The sequence below is a fragment of the Drosophila suzukii genome, chromosome 2L (genome assembly GCF_043229965.1).
Source record: "Drosophila suzukii chromosome 2L, CBGP_Dsuzu_IsoJpt1.0, whole genome shotgun sequence".
In the NCBI taxonomy this organism is placed as follows: domain Eukaryota; kingdom Metazoa; phylum Arthropoda; class Insecta; order Diptera; family Drosophilidae; genus Drosophila; species Drosophila suzukii.
In genome coordinates, this window is record NC_092080.1 from 21,553,730 (window position 1) to 21,581,351 (window position 27,622).

The following is a 27,622-nucleotide window of genomic DNA, read 5'->3' on the forward strand; positions in this document are numbered from 1 at the left end:
GTTGAGGGACTTGGCCAGGACCTGCATGCAAATGTTTCCAGGGGTGGTAGATCCCTAGGATTGCGGGGGTTGGGGATTGGGCTGGGCTAACCGCAGTCGAGGCACCAAGACGCCGGCAATGAATGAGAATTTGCTTTGCGGAAAAACTTAAACACCGGAAACAATTAATTCCACTTGAATTAACATATGCACAGATTGGCCTCCTGGGGGGCGGAGGGTTAAAGTGGCCAGTGGGAGGAGGGGCATTCTAATCGAGGACCTTCGAAAGTGTTGAATGCTTGTGGGGTTGATTGATCGCCATCGCCCCTCGGTCCTTGGATGAGCACTCCCCAGGAAAACTTTCGCCATAAGCTTTCCCACAGCCATTCGTGTTTATGAGCCAAAACTTTTGATAGACTCGCGGAGGTAGGGTTAGAAATAAACACTGGAATGGATATATTTTAAATTTTATAGATTTACCTTGGCGAAAATTTTAATTTTAAAATTATTTCAGTAAATTAAACACACTAACATGGTAAGTTGTTGGGAAGAAGTTTAAATTTTAAAATTTAAAAGAAAATTCAAATTTCTTTCAGGAAACATACTGCATTTCAATAAAACAATTTAAGGTGGCATGGTAAATAAAACTCAAACATTCTCATCAGAATTAATATAATAAATTGGCTTGTAAACAGACCTATACTAACACTTTGAAATCTTTCCCAGTGTAATATCATTTAGAGGGGGTTAGGGAAAATAGTTCGGTGTACCGCATTGCGAGCAAACAGTTTCAGAAACGAGTTAAAAAGTTAATTGCCAGCGGACAGGTAATTTCTGGCACACTTCAAGTGCAAATGCCATTAAGTAATATGCAAACAAGGGTGGCTCCACCCCCGAGTCCACCGATTTCCACCCTTCCCCGGATCGCTGGCCAAGTCAATCAAGGAGCAGGAGTTGACAGGCTCGACTGCCGCGACACGAAAGCCATAAAGTCACGAAATGCCTAAAACTTTAGCGGCGATCCTGGATGGCGGGATGGGTCCCGGTCCCAGTCCTGCCATCCTTCCTCGTCCCGTTGCGTGTGCCTTGCGGTTAGTTTCACATTTAGTTCTAAAAGGAACAGACTGGTGCACTCAGAATAATTATACATAGCTTTAAATTAAAAAAAAAGATAAAATTCCTAGTTGTTTTGAATCATAAAAACGAACGAGTTATATAATTCGACAAAGTTAATAACTTTAAAGTTATAAGTCACTATGACATCATTCGCCTGATCTTTTTTTGGAGTATGAAAGTACATTGATGAAGCAAAATTTCCTGGGTTTTACAATTTTTTGCACCACTCTAACATTATTTCCTTTACGTCATGTCCAGAGATAAGTGAGTCTGTGTCACTGAGCTCACATAAAAGCACTTACCGAGCCGAGAAGAATTCAGTTTCCACCGAGAAGTACCAGTGCAACCATATTTAAATTTAAGTAACTGAAAATATAAACAAGGAAGAACGCTATAGTCGAGTACCTCGACTATCAGATACCCGTTACTCAGCTAAATGGAGATATGCAAGCAGCAAAGCGAGATTAAAATGCGCCACCTACCGGTGGTATACAGATTTAAGCGTTATGGGCGTTAGAGTGGGCGTGGAAAATTTTTTTTTGGATCAATCGATAGGTATCGACGAGACCAATACATTTCAGTTAAAATTTTTTATCTAGCATGAAAATTGTGGGCGTCACAGGTTTTTGCGGTTTGTAGGCGTTAAAGTGGGCGTGGCAAACTTTTTTTTGAGTCAATCGATAGGTAATGACGAGACAAATACATTTCAGTTAAAATTTTTTATCTAGCATAAAAATTGTGGGCGTCACAGGTTTTCGCGGTTTGTGGGCGTTAAAGTGGGCGTGGCAAACTTTTTTTTAGGTCAATCGATAGGTATTGATGAGAACATTACATTTCAGTTAAAATTTTTATTCTAGCATCAAAACTGTAGGAGCCACAGTTTTGGGCGGTTTGTGGGCGTTAGAGTGGGCGTGGCAGTCTACTGAAACAAACTTGCGCTGCGTAAGAAGCTCAGGAATCTGCACGCCAAATCTCAATAGCCTAGCTCTCATAGTTTCCGAGATCTCAGCGTTCATCCGGACAGACGGACAGACGGACAGACGGACATGGCTAGATCGACTCGGCTAGTGATCCTGATCAAGAATATATATACTTTATGGGGTCGGAAACGCTTCCTTCTGCCTGTTACATACTTTCCGACGAATCTAGTATACCCTTTTACTCTACGAGTAACGGGTATAAATATATCTCGAACTAAGTGTAGAGCGGAAACCAAACTACGAAATGGGTGTTAGAGGTGAATAATAATTTTTGGTGGTACCCATGATTTTAATATTTGGATACATGTTTTAAATTATTAAATTAAACAAAAATCATATTTTTCAGTAATATTTTGTCTAATCTTGTTATCAGTGGTGCTGCAAAAGTCATTCCAAGCGGCGTTATATGCACTTCCGGTAATATTATTATTTAGTACATAGAAAGCATATTTAAAATATAATTTCTCAATATAAGCTCCCAATTAAAAAAATATATTTATAATTTCAGTTTGAGCAACAAGTTCTTAACGCCCACAACTATTATCGGGCCATGCATAACGCTCCACCATTAACTCTGAACCCCAAGCTAAGTCAACTGGCGTCCAACTGGGCCTATGTAAGATTTTTGTAAATCTTTCAAAATCGGTTTTTAAGAGATTATTTCATTTATCTAGAAATTGATGGCTAAGAATCGCATGGAGCATAGTCACAACGGATATGGAGAAAATGTCTATTGGGCCCCCCTCTCAAAGCAGGAAGGCAAAGATGCCGTCAAGGCCTGGTACAATGAGATTTCTCTTTACAACTGGAATTACCCCTCCTTTAGTAAGCAGACTGGGCACTTTACTCAGTTGGTTTGGAAGAGTTCCACTGAGTTGGGCGTTGGTTTTGCCAAAAGGTAAGTTTCTTGCATTGGAGAGAAATACGAATTTTACCTATAAATTTTTTTAGCGGCAATGGCATCTTTGTTGTGTGCAACTATAATCCCCCTGGAAACTACAAAAACCAGTTCAAAAAGAACGTAGCTCATCCAACTTATTATCATTAACATTCCACATCAAGGAATAGTTGAGTACCAAAGAATCCAAAAATGCTTCTGTAAGTTATCATTAAGTAATTAAAGAGTCTTAGTATTACATCTAATTTTTCTTAATAGAATCAAAGCTACTTATAATATATTAAGTTTCCAACATTTAAATTATATTGTTATATTTATAAAATTGCAATATATTATGTTAGATAAATTTGGAGATTAATTATCTTAAATAAATATTCAATAATTTGATCTATTTGTCGTTAGTCTCCTGAGTAGGTTTAATAAATAATATATATTTATCCAAAAAAATACACAGGAATTCAATAAATACTTTTTCGATTTTTTTTTCAGTGCAGAGCCTTTGAGCCCGGGTGTTGGCCAGGTGGGAAGAGGTGGTGGGCTCAGATTAGGGACGCACAGCGCGTGCTCACGTTTAGGCGTAACAAATTACCATTAAACTGCAGTCGCCCCTGCCCCCTGCCCCACTGATTATTATTTAATGATGAACCCGGTCAGATTGTCCCAATAAACAAAAGTCTGGGTCTCGAGGGCTGGTTCATAGTCGACTTCCCCGCCTAATTATACGTCATACGATATACACACATTTATCCAGTTGCCCTGGGACGTGAGCCGGCAATTCGTTTAGGGGACGAAGTGGGTCTGGTGTTATTCACCCACTTTCTGGTTGTAAAAGGCTCACTTTGCCAGTCGGCTTTCCAAAGCGTGTTCCATATCTGCGATCCAATTCGAATTGGGGAGATTCGGATAAGAAACAGGATATTCAGATGCCTTCGAAATCGGGTCTCCAATGCCAAATGGGTTGTTTTCGCTTGCACTCGAAAGTTTTTGTCAATAATACAATATTCAATAATAATTAAAGTTAAATAGGTTACAATTTATATGTGGTTATATTTAAAAGATGTAAACTCCTCAAATGTTAAGTCGTTTTATATTCCTTTGATTTGCACTTTAATTTAAGAACTATTTTTTTATATTTTCTGCAATCTGATTTCAGAACTTAAGAGATATTTAGATTTATTGGTTGCTACAAAAAATCATAAACCTGTGCTGCGCCTACTCCAGCTCATTACTTCAGCTTGCTAGGTAAAGTAGAGTAGCTATATCCCCTAATCTAATAGATATATTTCTTCCACATAAACAATTATATAAATGAGTATCTGGCGCTGTTTGTGTCGGTGTGTCTGCATCCGCCCGGTGACTAATATCATCGAAGGAATGCAATTATTCAAGTGCTGCCAGCCAATTCTGGAAAATGCCAAAAACAGCCAAACGAATTTTCCGCACCGTCAGCAGGCAGGGCAGGGCAATTTTTTAATTTCTTAATTTTTGCGAGCTCATGGAAGAATTAGCCACGTTGCCACTTGGCCACGTAGCAGCCAAGATGTCGCTGGACCCTGGTCCACCCCCCGGCGAAGGGCGGTAATATTTCTCTATCTATCCAGTGGAGGCGATGCTGAGCTGTGGCCTTTGTCTTAGCACCCCCTATTTCAAGATCTCAGGGTATATTGCTTAAAGGGACATCAACAATCTTAAGTTAATTGAAACAGCTTGCCAATATATGTATATTTTAGTATGACAAACAATGAAATCTGGATGACTATAAAGAAGTTTTTCAATAGCAACATATGATATGATATTATACTATAAATAAATACTTTTAAATGATAAATGATAATTCTTGCCTTCTTAAAGCGCTTCTTGATAACGGGTATATTTTTAGTCGTAATAGCCAGATTCCTATTTTCTTAATTTTTTCCCTCTGCCTTCTCTTTGGGATTGCTCTGCTGGCAAAGTTTATTCATTTAGAAAATTTGCTCATTTTCACTGTTCGAGGGGGCGAGTTATTGTTGCTGCCAGGGATCTCGATCCGGCATCCGGCATCCAGTGCTCGTCGTCCAAGGGGGTTAATGTGGTACGTGAGCACAGTTTTCATATAAATTGCGGCCAATAACATTTTTCAGTTGGCAGGACAGGAAAAACGCGAACAAAGCAGAAGAGCAGGACGGCTGATGGCAAAAAAAAGATGAACAAAAGCTGCTGATGATGGCTTCTTTTTGGTTGGTCTGTTCCTCGGCCCAAAATCCGGCTCATTAAGCCCTGGGCGGTGGTCATCTCGGGTGTTGGCCTTGCGGTGGAGGTGGGTGGGGAAATCCGGACACTTGGGCCGTCTTTTTCCTGCCCTCCTTTTTTTCGGCCATTAGCCAGCAGGGCTGGGATGCGATGGACGGGCAAATTATTCCCCAAATACCCCGAGGTAATTATAAATGTCATTCCACGCTCGGCTTAGGCCAGAGACAAGGACGCAGATAGCGGGTGGAAAGAGAGGGGGCTAGAGGCCAAGACAAAGACGGGGATGGACATCGGATCAGGTCCCGTCAGTCGGACGCCGTGTTTTGTCTATCATAATGACTGGCAGGCGGACATTTGGACATAATTGTTCAATTATTTTGTTACTTATTGCCAGCCAGCATCACTGCCACCCTGTAACCCACAAAACGGCACCCAAAATCAGAAGAAAGACAGGAAAAAAATCCATACTAATTCATAAAATCAATTAACAAAATCGAAATCGGAATTAACAAAGTTGATTTATATACCTTTTTCTTTCTTAATCTTAGGTAATTTATGTATATTTTCATATCACTAAGATTTTTACAAGTGCTTAAGTTAATTGAGGCAAACTTATAAGTTTCTCTGCTAATTTGATGCATCTACTTTCCCCCAGTGTAGCGTTGTTTTGTTAATTTTGTTGCTCTGTCTTTTGCCATCCACTTTGGATATTTGTCAATTAGGTATTTGCGCCAAATCTTGGACTTCCCAGGGAGTATAAATATGTTATATATGTGTCTAAGAGCGCCACGCCCCCGCCGCCCAGTGCCGCACCACATGACAGCAAGTCAACAGGAGACACCCACAAATGGAACACGCGACAGTCGAACGTCAAATTCAATTACAAAAGCCAACTCTGCGGGGATTTAGAAAGCGGGCGGAGTGAGAGTATGGGTGGAGTGGGCGTGGCAAAACCTCAGGTGAGCTACGCCATTCAATTATAAATTTTCAATAAAAATTTGTGCCACTTGGCCCGCACTACAACGATTGTTTTTGACATTTGAAAAAAGGAGGGCGCTTTTCTACTATCCTGCCCATTACTTATGCAATTTCACACATTATTGCATAATGGAACCCCATGGGGTGTTCTTCCGCCATATATGGCATAGGTGTGCTAGCTCCGGGCGAAGGAGTTCCGTCATGTCAGTGACAGTTTCCATGGAATAACTGAGGACAGACGGAACAAGGTCTCGGTATTCTGTTTCCAAGAAAAAAAATATATAAAACATATTAAATGGAAATCAGCTCATCCAACATCCTTATTGACTGACATACAAATCGGCGTGGAATGTGATCGGTTTTGTTAAATAATATTTCTTTATTTAAATTATTTTTAGTTGACAGTCCTTACTTTAACAATAAGTTTATGAGTTGTCAAATAATACATGTAAGATATTTGATTGTTCATTTCGTCCCAAAACAACAGTTTAAGATATTAATTTTGATGATGCTTAAGACTTGGCCATTTTTATCCATAGGCAGTCAATCTTTCTTGAATTTTAAAATTAAAAAGGTAACAGTTCTCTTGAAACTTTTTTAAATGAGTACTTTACAAAGAATGATTAAATTTTCAAAAATTGTCATGCAATTATTACATTATTTCTTGCAAATTAAAAGACTTGTGATTAATCACATTGGATTTCAACACAAAATTTAAAGTGAAAAAATGTTCAAAAAAAATACAAGTCCAGTAATTTTGAAGTTGGGGTGTTTGGCATCTGAAATTAAAAAAATATTATTTTCGGTCAACTCCAAAAACTAGCTTTGACAACTCACAAATGATTTCATTGCGTCGAAGGTAATCTTCGTTGTAACAAATTGAAATGGGTTATTTGAGTCGATTCCATTTTCCTGCAAAATGTTAAGGAACGTAGTAATAAATCCCGTTGACAGAAGATTCTCGATATCCTCTTTAAGGTAGAAGTAGCGAAGTTTCCGGCAGCTTTTAATAAGTTTAAAGAAATCGTCAGTTTGAATATCTCTTATGTCCGTTGTAAGGTTTTCTAAGGTATTCGAGTGTTTTAATATCCATGGGAGAGCCATTTCTTCACATGTAAAATTTGCTTCAAAGCAAATCGTTTTAAGACTTTTGAAGAACGGCAAAGTTTTTGTGGAAATAATGCAACATTTAATTTCGATCGTTTCCAAGGCCTCAAATTCTTGGTCATCAATTATAAATTGTATTAGCGTTGTCGAAATTTTTAAATTTCGAAGTCTGTTGAGAGGAACGCAAACTTCAAAAATATTTATCATTTCTCGAATGGGTGAAAACTCCAGTTTCAAAACTTCCAAATTAGTAAATTGCTTGACAAGTCGACCTGGAAAACAAAAATAAAGTTTAAGGGATGTCCATTATATTAATCTGACTTACTTACCCAGTCCCTTGGGATCGTAATATAGGTCTAAGCCTTTAAAGCGGGGATGTCCCATTAATGTGCCAATTATTCTTGGCAAGAAATTTAATTCAATACGAACATGAATTTCGACTGATTGCAATTTTACTCCAGACCTCAGAAACCTATTCATATAGGATGTTTTCTGAAAATCTACATCTATTGTTAAGGATTGCAAATTCTCGAAATTGTTCTCTATTAGCCAGGCTAGTGACTCATATGAATCAAAGCAGTCTGTAGTCTCAATGTGACGAACAGTTGATCCGCATAACGGCAGTATAGTCTCTAAGAACCACGATGAAGAATAGTGGATCAAAACGCGTTCATATTTATCTCGGATATGGAAAGCAAAAGCTCTCCCCAAATTTTTATTAACTTTCGCGAGCTGCCACTTGTCAGAATCATCCAAGTTTTTAAATATGAAATCGAGAACCTCAAAAGGCAAATCAAGCAAGTTTGGGGTTTCCATTTTTCACACTTCAACAGACCGGCTTCGCAGAATAAATTGATAATTCTTAGCACGATAAAGCGGTAATCGATATTTAAATTCCAGGGCTGCAAGAATTAATACAGTGTTGGGAAATTTCAAGTTTAAAAAATGTAGAACTACAATTGTAAATTTGGTATATACGAAAGAGGTATCTTGGTAACTTATTTTTGAATAGTTTTAAGGGTTTATATGGACTTGTTCCACAAAAAGTACAAATTTTACTGTATTTTTGAAGTGTAAAATCTTAAATTGCTTCAAAACATATTGTAATATTAACAAGTAAATAAAACGGTATTTATAGATAAAATTTAGTATACATATACGAAGCTAAAGGAAAAAAAGAGAACTTTTTAGTGGGCTCAAGTTTATATAATACCTTTACTAAGGCTGGTGTAATAATATTAATACTATGGTTTATTTTCGCGATCTAGCTAAGGTCATTTGTATTCGAACTAAGACCCTTTCTCAATTATATTCTCATTTTCCTGGGATGGGGAGATTTTCAATACGGACTTTTAAAGTACTTCCTTATTAACTGGTACAATTGCACAATATCCTGAGTGCGATGTCACTTCATTACGTCCTTGCGCAATGTGAGTTTGGCATGAATTTACATTCACTCATAACACCACACATTCTGTGTCTATCAAAAACTGAAAAAATTCCGAGAAGGCCAGTTGGCATGCAGATTTATGCATCATCTTCCGAGGCCTTTGTGCCCGCGCCGCGAATCATTCAAATCCGATCCAAAGGGTGACAATTCTCGGCGGCGGATTGAACCCGTTCGAGTTCGCGTCCGCGCTGGAGAATGCGTGTGAATCGCATTGAATCGCTCAATGACATATCGGTAAATCAGTGCCATAGGGAGGCGGTGGTTGTGGGGGCGGGGCGGGGCACCGCATTCCGTGGCACATAAAGCAAAAGTTCGACCTGGGCACAGACCCATCCTCGAACCCAGACCACTCTCGGTTCGGTACTGACAGATGGACAAGAAGCAAAACAAAGCAAAAACAGCCACGGAGAAACACAAAAATATCGCAATGATCATAAATATTATTCCGTTTTGATGTCCCCTGGCAGCCCACAAAACTTTTCTGTGTAAGTGACAATACAGTCAAGCTTCCTTATGCGTGATTCTTTTGGGTTTAACATTTTTCGAAGGTACCTTGTATATCCGTCCCGATGTTCGTTTATGAACTTCCCGATTTAGACTGCCTAAAGTTTAGGATCATATTTTTAAAGTAGCTGGGCAACTTAAGCTTTTGGAACTCTTCTTTTGCAGTTTCCCCAAGCTTGTCTTCGGAAAGCTTTTAGTCATTGTCACAAGAGTAAGAAATGCAATTTATGCTGCGCTTAGCGGAAAACCGAAGACAATCCTGAGATCGCAGTGTTTATTTTATCTTGTGCTTCGTCAGCTTCAATCGATCTCGATTCAAAATCGAAAAATTGTTTACAAATCTAATCTATTTATTCATTAAAGTTTAGGTTATATTGGATAGCCCATTGCTTTTCAAAAAAAAGAGTAGTACACAGAAATCTTAAAATTTTATTTTAATTTTAAACTACTTTAAGTAAAGTTATTTGGAGGTCCGTGAACTAATCTTCCAAGCCCTATTTGTTCGTGTCTCTTGATAAAACAAGGTTATAGTTTTCAGTTATTGTTTAAACAAAATGAAGTAGGTAAATATAAAAATATGTCCATTTTGGTGTTATACTACTTTTTATTAACGGTTTGCGTGGTAAAGGTTCCCCTGTATTTTGGTGCGATGATGTGGGGACGTCATCGTCAGGAATCGCCAAAAAGGGCTTTCCATTTTTCACACAGATGCAGATGCCGATGCAGATCCCCAATGCGAAATCGCCAAGAGGTCCGTCGGCGGCAAAAAAGGTGTCGAAGAAATTGTTCGACAACCAAGCTCCAAACTCCCAGTCAATGTCGGAAAGCTAAGGCCGGAGAGGAGACCTTCTGCCTCCGATCTGTTGCATAAATGAGGCAGCCAGAGACACGCTGTCTGGCAATGCCGACTGCCTCGAGGCAGTCCCAAGACCCATTCGCAGTCCCAGTCTCATTCTGGAACCAAGTCGGGGCCCAGAAAAAGGCCGCCCGTCACTGGGGAGCTGCTTCGCATTGTCTTCCCTCGCCATTATTAGCTGAGGTGTTTGTTAAAGCAGCCGCGACGATTTGAATTTCAGCACTTTCCGCGAGCAGCTGGGGGAAATATTAAAATAGTTCACTCAACGATCAGGCATCTCGGGGAGCTGCAATCGCCTCCAGGATCTCCACCAGAAACCAACGTCTACCGAGATCTGCAATTTCAGCATTCTATGCAAAATATGATAGAAATCTGAGGAAGCTGGTCCGACTGCTTGTTGGCATTCAGCGCGAAGAGATTCAAAATCATATGCATTTCTTGTTCATCGACCGTTTATCCATATATGCATGCAATCTCCTCGACAGTGGAACATTTCTGTTTGTCTACCACCAAATATGTCCTATATAGCTAAACGTTGAGGGAGCTATGCAATAAGAGATGACCAATATTAAAATAAAAAAAAAATGTTTTTTAAATAAATGATCTAAGATTTTTTTGATACCAAATGTGGTTTTGATTTGTTGCAGAAGCATTTTGCTCCGCACCTAATTTGCATTGCATATTTTTGTTAAGAAAGGCCACAGATAACAACGAATTGAAAATTTAAAAAAAATTGTTTGGGTCAGTTCCATCTTATAGGGTACTTGCATTTTTGTGGGACTTATAATATACTTACTATATATTTGTAGGGGTGGAAATCAATATATATATCGATTTTACAAAATTTATCTTTAAAGTTCGTTCTTGAAAATTGTATTTCGATTTTTTAACGGCTCAACAATTTTAAGTTATTTAACTTACAATTTTTAAGGTCAATGTTGAGTTTCATTAAACTTTATGATTTGTAAGGAAACACGTTTTTAAAGACATTACTTTTTCGGGATAACCATCATTTTGTAAATCATTTCATCTATAAATATTCAGCATCGATCTTTCACCTTTGATCCACTGTGATTTTCTGTGTGCCTCGAGCACGGATCTTCGATCTAGTCGATCGGCCTGCGAAATATGATTGCTGTTTGGCATGGACGAACAAAACTGAAAACTCCAGTTACCATGTGGTGGACGGCAGCTATACAAGCTACAAGGAATGTCAACACGGATCCAACTTTTTATGCAGTGAAAAAATTTAACTTTTACTTGACATAAGGAGAAAAAATTTAAAATCTTGATTTTTGATTTGAATTATTATTTCTCAGTTATACTTTAAAAAAAAATATTTTAAAAAGTAGTTTCCATAGAACATCAGTTAATTAATTTCATAGTTTATAAAGTTCCACTTTCAAATCAAAAAGTTCTCTTCCTAAGTCACCACCTTAATTTATTAAAGCTGAATTTTGTTGTCTACTAAAGCCCTCTTGTAGAAGTATTTTTAAGCTCGAGGAAAGGAACTAAAATGTAATGTAAGCTATCTATATTATAAAATAATTCACTGAATCTTTTAGCTCAATAATTTCTATGGATTTAGAAATATTAAAAAGGTTTTTTTTTTGCTAGTGTGTCTTTGGGGCTTCTGCCTCCGCTGATCTTGTTACCGATTTCGATTTTGATGGCGATTTTGACTGGTCGCGAAGCGCTGACAATTCGCCTGAACTGCGGCGGAGTAGCGCGATGGGGATGGGGATGGGGATGGGAATGGGCTCGGGCATGGGCATACATAAATCCCCCGAATGGGCAGCTTCGGATCGGAGGCAGCATCAGAATGTGTCGAGCCATTGTCACTGCATGCCGCGGATCCACGATACTTTATTCATTTATTCCAATAATAATAATGCAATGCAAACATTGATTGTCATCGATTGTCAGCCGAAGGCTGCGCACGCGCATTCGCCCCGACCGGATTCGATTCTGGAGGGGATGGGTTAGGGGCAGGGGGAGACTTATGCCCTTTTAGGGCATTTTTGATAGGTGACAGATTTTGTGCGCTCGCCGCGCGATTTGTGGGCAAAATTTATGAGTTGTTGTCAGCCGGAATGCCGCTGTCCTTGTTATTGTCTCGCCGACGCTGCCGAGATTTCCTGGCCATATTTACATTTAATTTCAGTTTATTATTTATGCCCCTTTGAGCCCCCGGCCCAGCGCAATAATCCTGTTTTACATAAAAAATTGTTTCAGTTTTTATTTCATGGCCCTGGACGAAATCTGATTGGAGCCATGCTGACCATGGAGAGCTGCGGAGCCGGGAGCGTCGTGTAATTGCTTTTTGCGTTGGTGAATTTAAATGAAAATGAATTCAATATTGCATTTTCACGCCGAAATGCTTCCAAAAACAGATTTTTCATTTACACTTTCTGAATGGCGCAATCCGGATTACATGTCCCACGGGCCCAAAGCATTGATTCTGCTCCTGCGCAATGAAAGGAGAGCCCCAAGCCGTCCCTTTTCGCCCAGTGGCTCAAAGGACCCGCCACCCATCCACTTGCCCTTCCCACGCCCCCAAAAAATGACGGACACTGCAAAGGCTCTCCGTATTCTGAATGCCCTTTGTGGGACAAAGGACTCGCTTTCGCACACTTTTTCAGTGCCTTTCCTGGGGAAATTAATCAACAACGTGCGAGAAATTAAAGGCAAATCAATTTGGATGCTGCGAAGAATCCAAAGAGCTCAGCATGGCTTTCGTTGCTTTTCCCGGTCGTCCGGCCAACAGGCGCTTTATATATGTTTTAAAAGATACATGTATCTTATTGAGGAAACATCAATGTAGGTATTTTCAATATGTAAGGAAATTGAACTTTTAATGATTACTCGTAGAAATTTTACGGAAATATCCTTGTATTCATAGGTATTTAATTTAACAAGTTAAAAAACTTCTCAAGCATTATTATATATCATATTGTTTTATTAATAAAAATCCACACTTTAAAAAGTATACTTCAGATACATTGCAAAATAATGTATTTAATTTACTTTGCAAGACAAAATGACTCCCTGGTTCATGGATGGTTAAAGTATTAATATGAGTTCTGACTTCCGCAATCTGAACCATCAGCATATATGCACATAATATCTTCGATCTAAACTGGGATCCGGGTCGGACTCCTTCAGTTTTGTACGACATTATGCATACAGTGGCTGCGGCGTGTTAAATTTATTTATTGCCACCGAAATTATGGGGTTTTGTACCCTCAATGACGAACGATCTACATTTTGATGGCTGTCGCCAGTTTTTTGTATAGCCGATTTGATTTCATTGCTGACCATTTTGTCAGATACGGCATGACTTTTTAATGTACTTCACTCCGATTCGGGCAGAGCAGATTCGTTTCGATTCGTTTTTGTCATTTTAATGTGCATTGAATTTTAATTCCCAAAATCGAAACACTTTCAAAAGCAGACGTTGCCAACACGATCTAGATATACGATTACGGGGCACCAAAAGTTTGTCAAAATTTTAAAAAGCCGACCCTGCCTGCCTCTCAAAATTTATGCCAATTTCTGTCTCCGTCTCTGGCCCATAAAAACAAAATACCTTGCGTTGTTTTTTCCCGTTCGCCTTTTGGTCACTGCTCTGAAGGCGGAAAAAATGATCTGATTTATATTTGACACAATGGTCTGTTACAATATATCGCACGCCAGAGCCGCACAGGTACCCCCTACACTATATACACCGGTACATAACTCAGTTGCTCGCTCTGATACATAAAACATAAGGCTGATACGTGGGTGGAAAGGGTGCGAGGGTTTGTCGGGGGTGTAAAGTGCGGACTGGGGCCGTAAATCCCGGCCAGACGACATAAGGCGGCCATTATGATGCGCAATAACTCGAATCGCAAAAAATAAAAACCAAGCAGAGTAAAACAAAAAAGCCTCGCTCATACGCCACTTGAGGCCCAATTATATCGCAATGAGTGCTCGTAAAATATTGGGGTGTTGACAAATTATGGTAACGCCTTTGCCGGATCACGACTTGCACGTTAATCAGCTCTTTCGGCTGTCCAAAGCTTACGATTCGGCATAGAGTTGGGATCCATGGGTCTGATTCCGTTTTTGCTTCGATTTATATCTGCGACGGGCTGGTAAAAATGGAATAGTTTTGGAAGATTGGCTTGACGATAAGCTGCCACTGATGATGATGATTCCATTTCAGAATCTTAAAGTAGAACTCTACCTATTTGAAACCCTATATATCTTGTTGTGATTAGCTGGTTTCTAAATAAACTGCTCTTAACTTTGATCGTTTTGATAATATGTAGTAAAACATTGAATCATAAACAAAATTAAGTTAAACTTCAATTATTGATCAAGGTTTTAATGATCTTAATAAATATTATTTTTATTAGATCGCTTACTAAAACACATAATATGGCTCCGTATTTAATGCAGTAGACACGAAGATAAACGAAAATAATTAGTTTTCCAACTCCCTGCAACCCCTTTCGAGAAACACCTTTTCAGAAAAAGAGGCGACATTCCACACAATGGTTATGTATAATGACATTAGGCGTATCATTCTTCTTGGGGGCATGTGCAACATTTTCCGTTTCCACTCTCCTTTCAAACTCCCGAAACAGCAGGAGGGCCAGGGATCCATGTCGTGCTTCTCGAAAATGTCGCGCAGGTTCGTTGCGCTTCTAATTAATGTGCGCACCTTAAAAGGTGTTAAAATGACAAACAAACCATAAAACTCTGATAGCCGCGTTTTTACATAAAGTATGCCCAAAACCGAAACAGCAGGCCATGCGATCCAGAAAAAAAAACGAATGACACAAATGCGCAGCTCAACCCCCGGGACATGAACGTATGAAATACGACCCTTGGAAGGGGTCAACGATATGCTTACAACTTCGATCTCACCCACGAGCAATGCGGAACAGGTGCTTGATATCGGGGGATCGCAGGATCTCGGTATCCCAGGATCCCAGGATACCTCGGTGCGTCCAGGGGCTGCGCAATGTGCGTTGATGTGGGCTTATCGAGTTGTCATTGTCCTGAACCAGGACCCTCCTCGCCAATTAATTCCGAAGGATAACGCCGCAACCGACGAGAAATGCGCAAACATGGGCTTAATTAATTTGAGCCTGCAGCGCAACCACTTCTCCGCATGTCCTGCGATGCGATGCGTTGTCCTGTTCCTGGTTGCAATTTCCGCTCGCCAGCTTAGAAGCTGCAGGCGCGATCCTTATCGATCCGAGCATTTGGCATTTTGGCCGTTCTCGCGCTTGTTCACAATTCTTAGGACCAGATGAGGGCCATACATGGCTACCGGCGTTTAAGCCGTTTAGCAACAGCTGATTAATGTCCGCAGTCCGCAGAGTGCCAAAGTTGAATCAACCGAGCCAAGCAGGTGCTATTTCAAGCCCCCATCTTTGGGAGAAAAGCAGCCCACGCCAACTACATTGAAGAAAATTCCTTTAGAGGTTGAAAGGCATTCTTAAAATCCTACAATAATCAGGTAACTCTTTATATATGCTTTTGTTACTTAAAAATATACCATCCTCCTAAAGTTCTCTTAGTTTACTTTTTTAATAATTTGTGGTAACTTAACAAATATTTATTGTTACATTAAATTCGTGCTCTTTTACCCTCAGTGTATATTCCTTCTTCGTGGCTATAAAATGCTGCTCATATTTAAGAGGCTCGCTGGCCAAGTCCTAGACCAATACTATCGCCATCTGTGCATTCATAAATCAAGTGGCTAATTAATGGACCCCGATAAAGAGCGCCAGAATTAGAACTCGCCCGTGTTTATCAATTATATTTTCCCCACTTAATTTGCCCGCCTTTCATGGGCCGGCGAGTAATCTGCATGAGTTATTCCCGCAAATATCTGCGTATCATCCAAAGTCTTGGCCATTGTGGTTAAAGTGGAGCCGGAGTGTGTGGTGTTGGCCATATCGCTGTCTTGGTGAAATTCCGCAGTCAATCACCGATTAGGGCGCCACATTCAAATGAGAAATATTCGTTGGTTGCATTGTAGATAATGTGCAGTTGAGTTTCAGTGAGCTTAGAAAAGTAAAGAGTCTTAAAGATCCTTTAAATCTGCTTTAAAATATGTATTTTGGTTACACTCTTGCCAGTGTTTCTTTTAAAATTTGCCTAATTAGCATTGTTTATGCTCATTAAAAACATAACTGTTGGCACATACAATTTTGTATGCTAATTTACATTTTCTGCTTCAATATTCCGAGGGACATTCTGAAATTCTAATTCGAGTTAATTAAACACGGACCCCGAAAAACTCGACGACAATCAGATACAAGGCACGAATGGAACGGAGCTGAAATGTCCAAGGAGAAACTTCGGACTGGTTCCTCCTATCGCAGCCATCGATTTTGAGTATGTCGAGTGTCCTTTTCTGCCTCCTCATCTCTTTTAAAATAAAAACACGGCGAATTAAGGTTAATGTTTTAAACAGACAGTGAACAAAGAATGCCCTTTAATAATACTGAATATGTGAATAACAGTATTTAATAAATATATACAAAGTCAGTAGTTTCCAAAATATATTTTATTCTATTACCAACATTTTTATTTTACCTTATATTCATTATTAAAGGGTATTTAAAACTAGGGGTTATGCATACGCAAAACCGATCTCAATATTTATTAGCCGAAAACGAAATTTTAATGAACCGCAAATAAAATCGATATAAAATAAAAAGTTAAGGGCACGAATAAAGTAATGAAGTGCAGGAGTCTGATCGCCAGAAGAAATTATCAAAACAAAGTTCGTGCCTGGGCAGGAATCTTAACTTCCTGCTCTCTCCCATGTTCCTTGTCTGATCTCGAGCTGATCTTCTCGATTCCTGGTCTGCCTGGTGCCCAGTCTGTTCCAGATCAAGTTTCGCTTTGGGTTTGTGATTTTCTTATTTATTGATTTTCTACAATAAATTTCGCATGTTTGCATCCAATTTAAATAAAATTCGACAATTCTAAATCACCTCGTTTTGACGTGGGGCTACTGTATCTGGATCTGCGGGGTTCAGTCTCGTTCCCGACCTGTTTACCTGTTCTTCTGGCTTGCGTGTGTGTTGGGATTGGATTTTTGTATTGGGATCGGGATTGGAATTGGAGTCCGAAGCCCGGGAAGCCGAGAGGATGACTGCGTTTTTGTCTCTGTTAGCGGAAATGCAAAACAAGGCCAAAGCGGCAGATTTATTGACATCTTCGTTGGCTCTTTTCCACTGCTTTGCATATGAAATGCCAAGACGGACGGGGACAGTTGCAGATTTCCCATACGTACCCATAAATATAGAGCCGATCTGAATTATCGTCACGCTCGCTACCGATCCGCTGACATTTGCCTCCGCTCGAAGCTCGAACCAGTTCCGTGACTCACCCGACTCACCTGGTTTCCCATCCATCCACCTGATTTTCGATTTCTAAATCACATCGTAATCACCGAAACGGCGCTCGAACTAGAAATTATGAATGGCCAATGAGAACCGCCGGTGATTTCAAATTATTGCGTGCGAATTCGCTTGTCGATTTGGATTTTGAGTTGGCCCCAATCCAGATACCAAATACATTCGCTCCCCGAGATTTCGTCGTGGGAAGCCGTTTATTCAAATAAAGCCGCAAACTTCGCTATGCATAACTCTTTTGTCGGCGGTCGTCTCGCCTTTGTTTCTCCTCGCCATTATTAATTAAATGTAGTTATTTGTATGTTAAAATCAATATATGAATTTTAAGTTTTTGCCATCCCAGCACTCATGATTCCCACGTCATGTTAGCCAAATTTATCGCTTTCAATTAGACAAAAGCCATTCGGGGGATATGTTTATGTGGAGATTCGGATTTGCAATTTCAATGCGAATTTGTCGCCAATTTGCTGTCGCCTGCTGATTTGATGGTTCATTCGAACTGCCAGATATTTCTCACTCTAAAGGCAGGGAATTTATTAGTTCTGATAACAAACTGATCAGAAAATTAGGAGGTTTGGAAGATTTTTGGATTTTAGATATAAATTTGAAAAGACGTTTTGTATATTTGTTCCTAATCGTTTGCTTAATATAACCTATAAGAAAAGGCTTTTTAGAAATAAAAAATATGTGGAATGTTTTGAATAGATTTCCTTAGGAACCCTTTGGAAAAAAAAAATTTTCAAATGTGTCCGAAGGGTCGAAAATAGTAATCTTTATTAATCATATTTTATTAAGTCTATAGTAGCTCAACGTCAATTTTTTTTATAGCTGCGAATGAATTCCTAACTTGCTTAAAAATGTGTTGTATTTTTGTAATATTTAACAATGTGCGACTAGTCTATAACCGGATCAATGCGTATATGCGAATGAAAGTATAATGTTTTGAATAGTTTTCATTAGGAACCCTTTGGATAGAAGAGCTTTCGAATGTTTGCTGAAGGATCGCAAATATCATACTATATTCAACATATTTTTGTATAACAACGAAGGTATTGAAAACTTGTAGTGTATTTTTCTGGTAATTGACAGTGTTGCAAGTAGTCTATAATAACTGTTAAGCGTATCAATTAGATTCCACAAGTTGATTAATTAAGCTTTTACATTTGTATGTCTGACTACCAATAATGGATAAAGCTCTTGAAGAATTTTTTGCATTGCCAATTCAGCCATAAAACGTAATCTCAATTTTTTTGTAAATAAAATAGTTTAACTCAATTGGTTTAACAAATATCTCCACTCCCTAGACCGTACGGTTTTAATTAGTGTTCGGTTTTGGCCAACACCATTGAGGGCGGTTCCTGTTTCTGGCCAGCTTCCCTTGAGTGATTTCATTAATTAAAATCGCTGTTAATGCGAATAACGGATTATGACAGCGCATTGAGTGTTTGTGGGTGTATCAATCTGTTTGCGTTTCGCCCTCTCGCTCGCTCCTTCAGGGACCTCCCTTTAGGCCCCCCCCCCCATTTGGCAGCTGGCTCTTTATTATGGCATATTATGCGGTCGGCCGTTGTATTAAAATTGTTAATTGGTTTTGTTTTTAATCTGTCAATCAATTAAAAAAACAACTGCGATTTAATTAATTAAATCAACAAAGACCGCAATAATGCAGCGCCAGCAGTGCCAACAAATATTCATCTCAATGAGTGATAATAAATAATATTACACGTTGACAGTGCGAGTCATGAAGATGTGGCCTTAGTTTAAAGAGAAGGGTATTTCCTTAATTTTTTTTTATCGATTTATAAAGCTGAAGCTTTAATTAATCAAATGAAATTTTGATTATCTCATTTGAGATATTGATAATGTTCAATTTTGATGATAATGAGACAATCTAGAGTGTTGCTCCAATAAAAATCCAAGCAAAAATCTATTTACATTATTTTGAAAGACATATCCGAAGCATTTTTGATTATATTTGAAACTGCATAGGTTTTAAAGTATTTTTTGTCTTAAAATACTTTACTTATAAAGATTTCTTTGAATATTCAAATGAGATTTTGATTATCTTATTTGAAATATTGATAATGTTTAATTTTGATGATGATGAGACAATCTAAAGTGTTCCTCCAATAAAATTCCAAACAAAAATCTATTTTATTTAAGTTGAAAGATATTATTATATTTAAAACTGCATCGGTGTTAAATTATTTTTTTTGTTTTCAAATACTTTATGCCCGTAACTCTTTAAAAAACCAGAGAGTTCTGTACTAAATGTTAAATATGTCTAATTACGTAATAAGGATATTTTCGTTGAGTGCGGATATGTAGAGGTGTGTTTGTGCTTCATTCATTGGTGGGGTGGGCGTGACCCCTGCCTTCCCAACCGCCCGTTTCAAGTGGCCATGGACATCCACTCCAAGTGGAACTGGAGCCGCTGCAGAAAGAGACGGGACGAGTGTGGGAGTCGCCCAACGGGCACCAAACTCAACCCAAAACCCATTCAACGGAGGTGGAAAGAGCCAGCGCCATTTGAAATTCGAAATTCGTATGCAAATTTCCATACATTTATTTTCCACACTTTGGCCAAACAGCGCCGCCAGCTAAAAATGATAAAGCGACTTCATTTTTTTCCCGTTGCTGTTGTTGTTCGTGCCTCGTTTCGTTTTCGTGCACTCTTTTTCAAGCCCCCTTCCTATCCCCTCCCACTCACATAATACACTGTAAAAAATAGACCCACAAACTATATAATTATTTTGGAAATGGAGACAGTTTTTATAACTTCCAAGTGTTTTAATTCCTTATTAAATATACTTGTGGGCAGTCAAAGAAATTGTTAATTGTTTACCTCAGCAGTTTTAAGATATTTGTACTGTATCATATTATTAAAATATACTGGAACTGCTTATCTGAACAGTTTTAAGATATTTTATTTTTATCTTCATATTGAATTATATTGTTTGAAAGGACTATAACATAAATTGTTTGCTATATATATATAACATTCAAAAATATTTTTAAGATGTTTGTTTTGTATCTTATTATATAACTATGCTTGAATTGTTTATCTGAACAGTTTTAAGATATTTTATTTTTATCATATCGTACTATCTTAATGTACTGTATTATACTTTGTATTATATTGTTTGAATTGCAAACTTTTCTTTTTTTGCTATATATTTTCTTGAAATATTCTATTCTTTACTGGTTTTCTCAAAGTAGACCATTTTTTCTCCGTGTATCTGCCATCAGTCAGTTCTCCGGCATTGGCTTACTGAAAATGCACCACGACCCAACCACCGCCCCCTGCCCCTCACCCCCTCTCCCCACTCCAGCGTAATTATGCAAATTAACTCTTTTTTCGGGGCCTTTGCTCAGCGGTTCTGCCTACCTGGATAGCCCCTCACTCCCCCTGGTTGGCACCTATGTACGTTTGGACGTATGTATAATTCCGCCTTATGTAAAATGTCAGTTCAAGTTTAGGCCTTGCCAGTGTGTGAGTTTGGGGAGTGCAATTTGTTGCTTAGGCGGTAACAAATTTTCGTTCACCGCTCTTTGTTCGTGCGCACTCAATATGACAGACTTCCTAGGCCCCGCAGATCTCGGATGCCCCTCGGTTACGCCCGGAGTCACGGAGTTACGCATCGGGCACTTAATAACCCCCGTTCTGCTGTTGGGACTTTACTGGCTAGTTCCGGCAGCCACTATGCGAAAATCCCACCTAAGCAGATCTTTTGAATCATCTACTTGGATTTTACAAAAGGAAGGCTAAAATAATCTCATATTCATTGACAAGATTATAAGAAGATGCATAATTAATACTTAAATTATTTTTAATTTCCAAGATAAAATAATAAAACGTCAAATACACTTGAAAAACACGTATTATATTATTAGGAATATTTGTCAAAATCTTTTTGATATACTTTTATATTTAATAACGAAAAGATTTAATAACAAGATAAAATAATAAAACATCAATTACACTTGAAAAACATCATTTCATTTTAGGAAAATGTATCAAAAACATGTTTATATACTTTTACATTTAATAACAAAATGTATATTATGACAGAGTGTTCTCCAGATTGTTTATAAAATTCAAAAGTAAGTAATTTAAAAATTAAGAAATGTCTAATTTAAAATCTCAAATAGAACAGCAATAGCAATCTGTGCCCAAATTGACTTCTTCATTCGGCCCATTTTTACCATCTTCAGGGCCATCTGTCGATGTTCTTCAATCATAATGATCTCTTCTCTATTTTCTCTCATAAATATTTATACGGAATGTAAATGCGACGGACGACTTGTGGGGCCAGCCGGCGAATTACGTATTCCGCTGGCCACAAAAAGTGACTAAAAAACCGAGGCAGCTCCTCATTTGGTAAGCCACCAACTAGGCGCTCCACCTCCGATCCGCGTATATATCCCTATATATATCGGTGCACCGCTGAGCGGCACAAATCACCGCAACCACATGGGCCAGTCGAAGGGAGTGAGGGGGCGGCATTATGACGGCTGGAGCGCTTCAAAGGAGAACGCGTCGCATAAATTGGCCCGGCGGCTTTAATAATTCACCTCGGAGCGTCCAATATGGTCAGGAGTTGCCAGTTGAAGTCGCCAGTTGCGAATTGCGACTGTCGCCGCAGTGGCTGCCCCAACAGAGTCATACAAATCACAGTTATGATTATTGCCGCGATTAAAAACTGTCGCCCGCCTCGTCGATGTCCACATCGCTGTCATCGTCGACCACATGCGGAATGCCAAAACGAAGCCAAGAAGTCCTCCAGACTGCAGTCACAAAAATATAAAATTCCTTAAAACTTTTAGGTAATTAATTGCGACGAAATCTAAAAAAATATTTACCATTAAGCGAGGTTTAAGAATGTAGAGATTATTTTTGTGATCAAAATATGTGTTATCATATACATACATTATAATTTAAAATTTTTTTATAAGTATGAAATCAGAATAAAATGAAAATACTCAATATTTTACAATGTTTTCTATAATTACTAAAACTAATTTATTATTTAAACCAACGGAGGATCTAAGACTTGGCTGTAGGGCAAGAGGAAATAAAAAGAATCTTTTGAGTAAAAATACAAAATTTGCAATAAAACACATATTTCAACTGTAATACCCACTTGAAATTTTTTTTGTTTTTACATTTTAAACCGAGTGGGGGGATCTAACCCGTAAATCCACCCCGTGGATCCGCGCATGATTTAAACTAATAAGAGGAATATTTTGGAGTGTCATAGAATCTATATATTTTAGGAAATATTTTTCGAGTCTATGGTTTGGTTGGTTTTAAATCACCTAATTGATTTGGGACGGTTTCCATGATATTTAGGTTTGCTTATATTAAGAATTGGTTTTCAGAGATTTTTGTGACAGTTTTTTTAAAGATGACAATGGTAGTAAAGCCAGATTCCCAAACTCAGAATATGCCATATCGTAATGCTGCTTCCTGTTGTCTAAGTAATTATCCCAAAGAATATGAATACAGATACTTTCCCATGGTAATGCCCAATTAGGATCAATTTTTCCCCCAGTGTCGTCTGGCCGTGGTGGCTCTCCGGTGGTGGTCACTGCGCGTGCGGCACTCAATCCCGGCCAGAAGCACTGCGAATGAGTCTATCGACGGACTCTGTTCGGGGAGCTCTGTCAAAGTTGCCATAAATATCATCTTTTCAAAAATCTCCAGCTGAGCACTTGCAGTCGCCGCTTCGGTGGTGCAGTGGCCGCTGCAATTTCAGTGGCTCAGTGGCTCAGGCTGCGGCAGTTTTAGCTTTTTGCGCACCGCTGGGGCACAGCGGTGATTAATTAAACCGAACGCAGCTCCAACTCATGATTTATAATGACGAATTTATTTAAGCCTTGACTCGGCGCAACGCAACGCAACTCAGCTCGAATCGATTCCGATTACGAGTATGGCCTCCATTGGCGGCGCCTTTCAATGCGCTTTTTTAGCTCCGGCTCAATTGGCGGTGCCATTGCCCATTGCCCATAGCCAACTAGATGTGTCTGTAGCGGACGGAAAAGGATGGAAAGCGCCTCTTGCCGGCATTAGGTAATGATTTAGATGCGAAATCGAAAGGAAAGTACGACGCTTTGAGTTCATGAATCGGATCACATTTTCTTTTTCATATTTAAGGTGGTTTTTTAACACTTTGCATATGTAAGCCGTAATTAATAAAACCTTTTGCACTTTCGTGGTGTGATTCCACCCAATTATGGTCAGTAATTTCCGGACGGCTAAAATTGTCCAAATCGAGAACTGTTAAGTATATAGCCGTCAGATTTGCAACACAGATCTTTTATACATACCCAATAATAATTGTATTTCAGTGTCTGTATACCCTTTGAAGTTATTATAATCTCAGTCAGAAGTTTTCAAATCAGTGAAGAAGACTTTTCCGACCCTATAAAGTGTATACTATATTTTCGATCTACCCATTTCCTCTGATCGTCCGTATGCACATTTCTACTTAAGCTAGTCCTTCAGTTTTAAACTTATGGGGATCAAAGTTTCCCAAATTTTTTCTTTTAACTCCAGGTAGTATATAGGTCACAACGAGCCGCTTCGGACATCGTATAGGTGCTTAAGGAATAATCGGAAAGATAAAAAAATCAAATCTAGCTTCGTTGTGCTCATATTTGCTCTACTCTGGGGTACACTTATTTTTTACATGACTTCAAAGTGTTGTAAAAAAAAATTTTTTTAATTGGACGACTATATCTTATAGCTGCTATAGGAAAGATCGGAAAATGAATTAGACAATATAGCTTCGTTGCTTTTGTTCAAATTTCTTCTACTCTGAGGTATAACAATATTTTAGGATTTCAGAATTTTTTATTTATGTACAAATCGGACTACTTATCATATAGCTTTCGGTTACAAACAAATCTTCCAAAAATACGGGTTCTGTTATATATATACGTATTATTTCAAGTTCCATTGGATTTCAAAAATCCAATTTCAGTATAAGCCCAACTTAAGAAAAAATGCTTGATTTCGCAAGGTATTCGACTCAAACGTTCTTTTGTTGTATTTAAATATATGCAATATGAATTCGTCCCCTTAGCTTGTTGTATATTGTCATCTGCAACGGCCTTAACCATAATCCCCTGGTCTTGGCCCGTTTCTAATGCGATCCCACGAGTCTCGCGGACCTGGCCATCCTCCAGCCATAATCGTTGTCTGCATGGGACACAATCTCCATGGCCGGGAACCCCTCGCCTCCGCCCGCCGGGATCCCCTGGATCATCGCCCTCGCCTCGTATGCAAAGCTCCTCTCAAAAGGCGAACAAAACGATTCTGGCGGATTCTGGTGGTGGCTGGAGCTGTGGTTTAGTTAGAGCTAAAATACATTTGTTTATGCTAAAATCGCCCAATTAGTAAGATTGTTATTTCTTGTACAGTCCGCAGATGCTCCGTCGCTGATACGAGAGGAGCCATGGCCGGAGCTCCTCCTTTTAAAACAAAAAGCCGAATGGAGGAGGATCGCACTGGGTATGTGACTGGAGCTGGAACTGGGAATGCGACTGCGACTGGCATGCCCATTTGTTTGTATTTATGCATCCGAAACAATATCAATTGTAATGAATTTTGAATATCGTTAAGCGTGAGCCCCGCAGTCGAAGCCCTCGATTCGGGATCCTTGGAAAATGTCGCAAAACGGAATGCTGTGGCTGTAGATGAGGCGCGATATGAATATGGTTCCCAGGCTGCTTGGCCAGGGTGAATGTGAACCCTTGGGGAAGCGCAGGAATTCCAGTTCCCTGTTCCTCTGTTTGCATATAAATTATAAATAATTATTTGGCCGGCAATCAAACAACTGATAGCCAAAGCAGCACTTCCTCGTAGGAAACATCATCGTACCCTTTTCCGATCTCCATCAACGCCAACGCCAGCTTTGAGACCTGACTCGCTGTGGATCCATCCATCCATCCATCCAGCGGAGTGGCCAATCATCTGCTCAGGGCTCGAGGTCTCCTCTCCGGCAATTTCCCAACACGATCGCCGTCGTTTTGTGTGTCATCGTTTGATTTGTCATTATCATCGCGCACATTTCGTGTCCAAGTCGCCATCTCGAGTCCCCTCCTCAAAAGCAGTTACAGAAACACGAAAATTACAATGGCTCAGCTCGCGATCGCGAATATCAGTAATAACCGACTTGTACTCGTCGTTTTCGCTGTTGTGTGGGACCCTTTCTTGACAGGGTTCCGAAAGGGGGGCGCTCCGGGGAGCGGATCACCCCAGCGAATCGTGGCACTAACTCCGCCTGGAGACCCCAGTTGTTATGCAATTTCAGGCGGATCTATGCAAGGCAGTCTCTATTGTTAGAGAATGCCAAATAATCATGTTGTCAGACATTTTTAGTTTTTCAGCCTCAAGGAACTAAACGCCTATTTGACGGAACAGTTAGATATTATTTTAATGGTTTTGTATGCTATTCCTTGGTATGAAATCATTTTACTTATAAATACGGTTTTATAGATAAGTAGCATACAAGACTAATACGATTTCAATAACATAATCCAAAAGTAATGCTCCTTCAACATCAAACTACCACCATTCATACTGCCTAAATTATACACCAAAATTGAACCGCTCATCCGAATATATATTTACGATAATTCGGCGAAAAGTTCAAGAAACTGCCAGACTGAAAATATTCGTGTCAAAGAAGTCCAATTTTCCCTTCATGCCGCAGAGCAGCAACAAAAAACAGCCGCCAAAATCCCCAATGGGAAAGGAATCAGAATCAGAATGGAAATCAGAATGAGACTGTTCTAAGACAAGTGTCAGACGGTCGGTCCATTGGAGTGGCCGAGAGGAAGACAAAGGCGAATCAAAGGTGGACCTGGACGTTGGGGGGATGTGCTGCAGAATTTTTAATATAGACAAAACTTGACATTTAAATTATGGGAACAAAGATCACTAAGATTTGTGCGAACCAAGCAACCGATGAAGCCAAAGAGGAACTGGCCAATAATTTCAGGCACTGCCACCTGCAATCTCAGCCTGGATTTCTTACACTGTGCTACATAATTTTAAAGGAATTAAGTGGGAATATGCATTACGAATATATAAAATATATAAACGTAAAATTTGGGATATATTCAGTACGTACAACATACATTTAGATTAACATGCGGACTACAAATCGGTCCAAAATTTATCATCATGTAAGATTTTTTCAGAAATTTGTGATTGTATTTTTTAGTTATAAGCTAACTAAAACCAAAAAATGATATATATTTTCTGTAATGATTGATGTAACCAAGAGATTCCTTGTACTTAAAGAACGAACATTTGCTGGCAGGTGTAGCGATCATTCGACCTGGTTCTCAAACTTATCTTAACTGCCTCTGCCTCGGTTGACTGCTCTTTTCGAATAAGTGTATTTCTCTCACTGCTTGAATACCGGACTCCAACTCGGACCTGATTATTGTTTTATTGGAAATCGGCAATTTTCCCCTTGGGCTATTAATTTTCCCAATTAGCCAAAGACAGGGAACAACAACAGCTCATCGAGCAATAAATATGCTGCTCATAATAATTCTAATTGCTTTTCAAATAAACAACAAGCGGCCAACAACTTTCAGTCAATAAACAATGTTGGGAAGGAAACATTAGGCGGCCGCAGAAATAATATTTACAGCAATTAGGCGCCCTATCAAAATAATATTAAGGAGATTTATAAACGTGGCCCGCCCGGCTGAGTGAGTTATGAAATAATCGCTGGACCGGAGACCCCATGTTGCGCGGAGCCGGAGGTGTAAAATACCCAGAAGCGCCGGTCGACGGCTACCAGAGCCCCAGTGAGTTGGGAGCCGTGTAACGCCACTGTCACCCCGTCCCATCCCCCTCATAATCCTATGTGTTTCGACTCTGATTCCGATTCTGAGTCGGATCGAAACGACTTCTCCACAGCGGGTGCCAAGTGGGATCCCACCGGATCAGTCGCCCGCTGCGCTAATCGGCCGCTTAAAGATGTTTTAATCGCTTATTACATTCGCAGCGCCTGTCTTCGGCCACTTGGAGAGCCCCTGGATGAAGATGGAAATGGAAACGGAGGAGTCACCTCAGGT

The 27,622-nt window shown here is 39.4% G+C and overlaps 1 protein-coding gene and 1 long non-coding RNA gene across 2 annotated transcripts; one reads left to right on the forward strand and one right to left on the reverse strand.

Annotated features, from left to right (window-relative positions):
* Positions 1-2,236: 2,236 nt before the first annotated feature.
* On the forward strand, positions 2,237-3,169 carry LOC108018809 (Golgi-associated plant pathogenesis-related protein 1-like). The gene is made up of 5 exons (XM_065868790.2): positions 2,237-2,332; positions 2,422-2,492; positions 2,584-2,691; positions 2,750-2,973; positions 3,027-3,169. The coding sequence occupies exons 1-5, from the start codon at positions 2,320-2,322 to the stop codon at positions 3,121-3,123; spliced, it is 513 nt and encodes a 170-aa protein (XP_065724862.2). The 5' UTR covers positions 2,237-2,319; the 3' UTR covers positions 3,124-3,169.
* Positions 3,170-6,539: 3,370 nt separating this feature from the next.
* On the reverse strand, positions 6,540-9,328 carry LOC108011017 (uncharacterized). The gene is made up of 4 exons (XR_010655399.2): positions 9,290-9,328; positions 7,617-8,189; positions 7,018-7,559; positions 6,540-6,959 (listed from the first exon to the last, which is right to left on the reverse strand). It is a non-coding gene; the product is annotated as an uncharacterized lncRNA (long non-coding RNA).
* Positions 9,329-27,622: the final 18,294 nt, after the last annotated feature.

Bases quoted from the DNA above. Each gene is read 5' to 3' on its own strand.
- LOC108018809 (XM_065868790.2), top strand. The intron at 2,493-2,583 runs GTAATATTATTA...TTATAATTTCAG, and splicing joins CGGCGTTATATGCACTTCCG to TTTGAGCAACAAGTTCTTAA. The intron at 2,974-3,026 runs GTAAGTTTCTTG...AAATTTTTTTAG, and splicing joins GGCGTTGGTTTTGCCAAAAG to CGGCAATGGCATCTTTGTTG.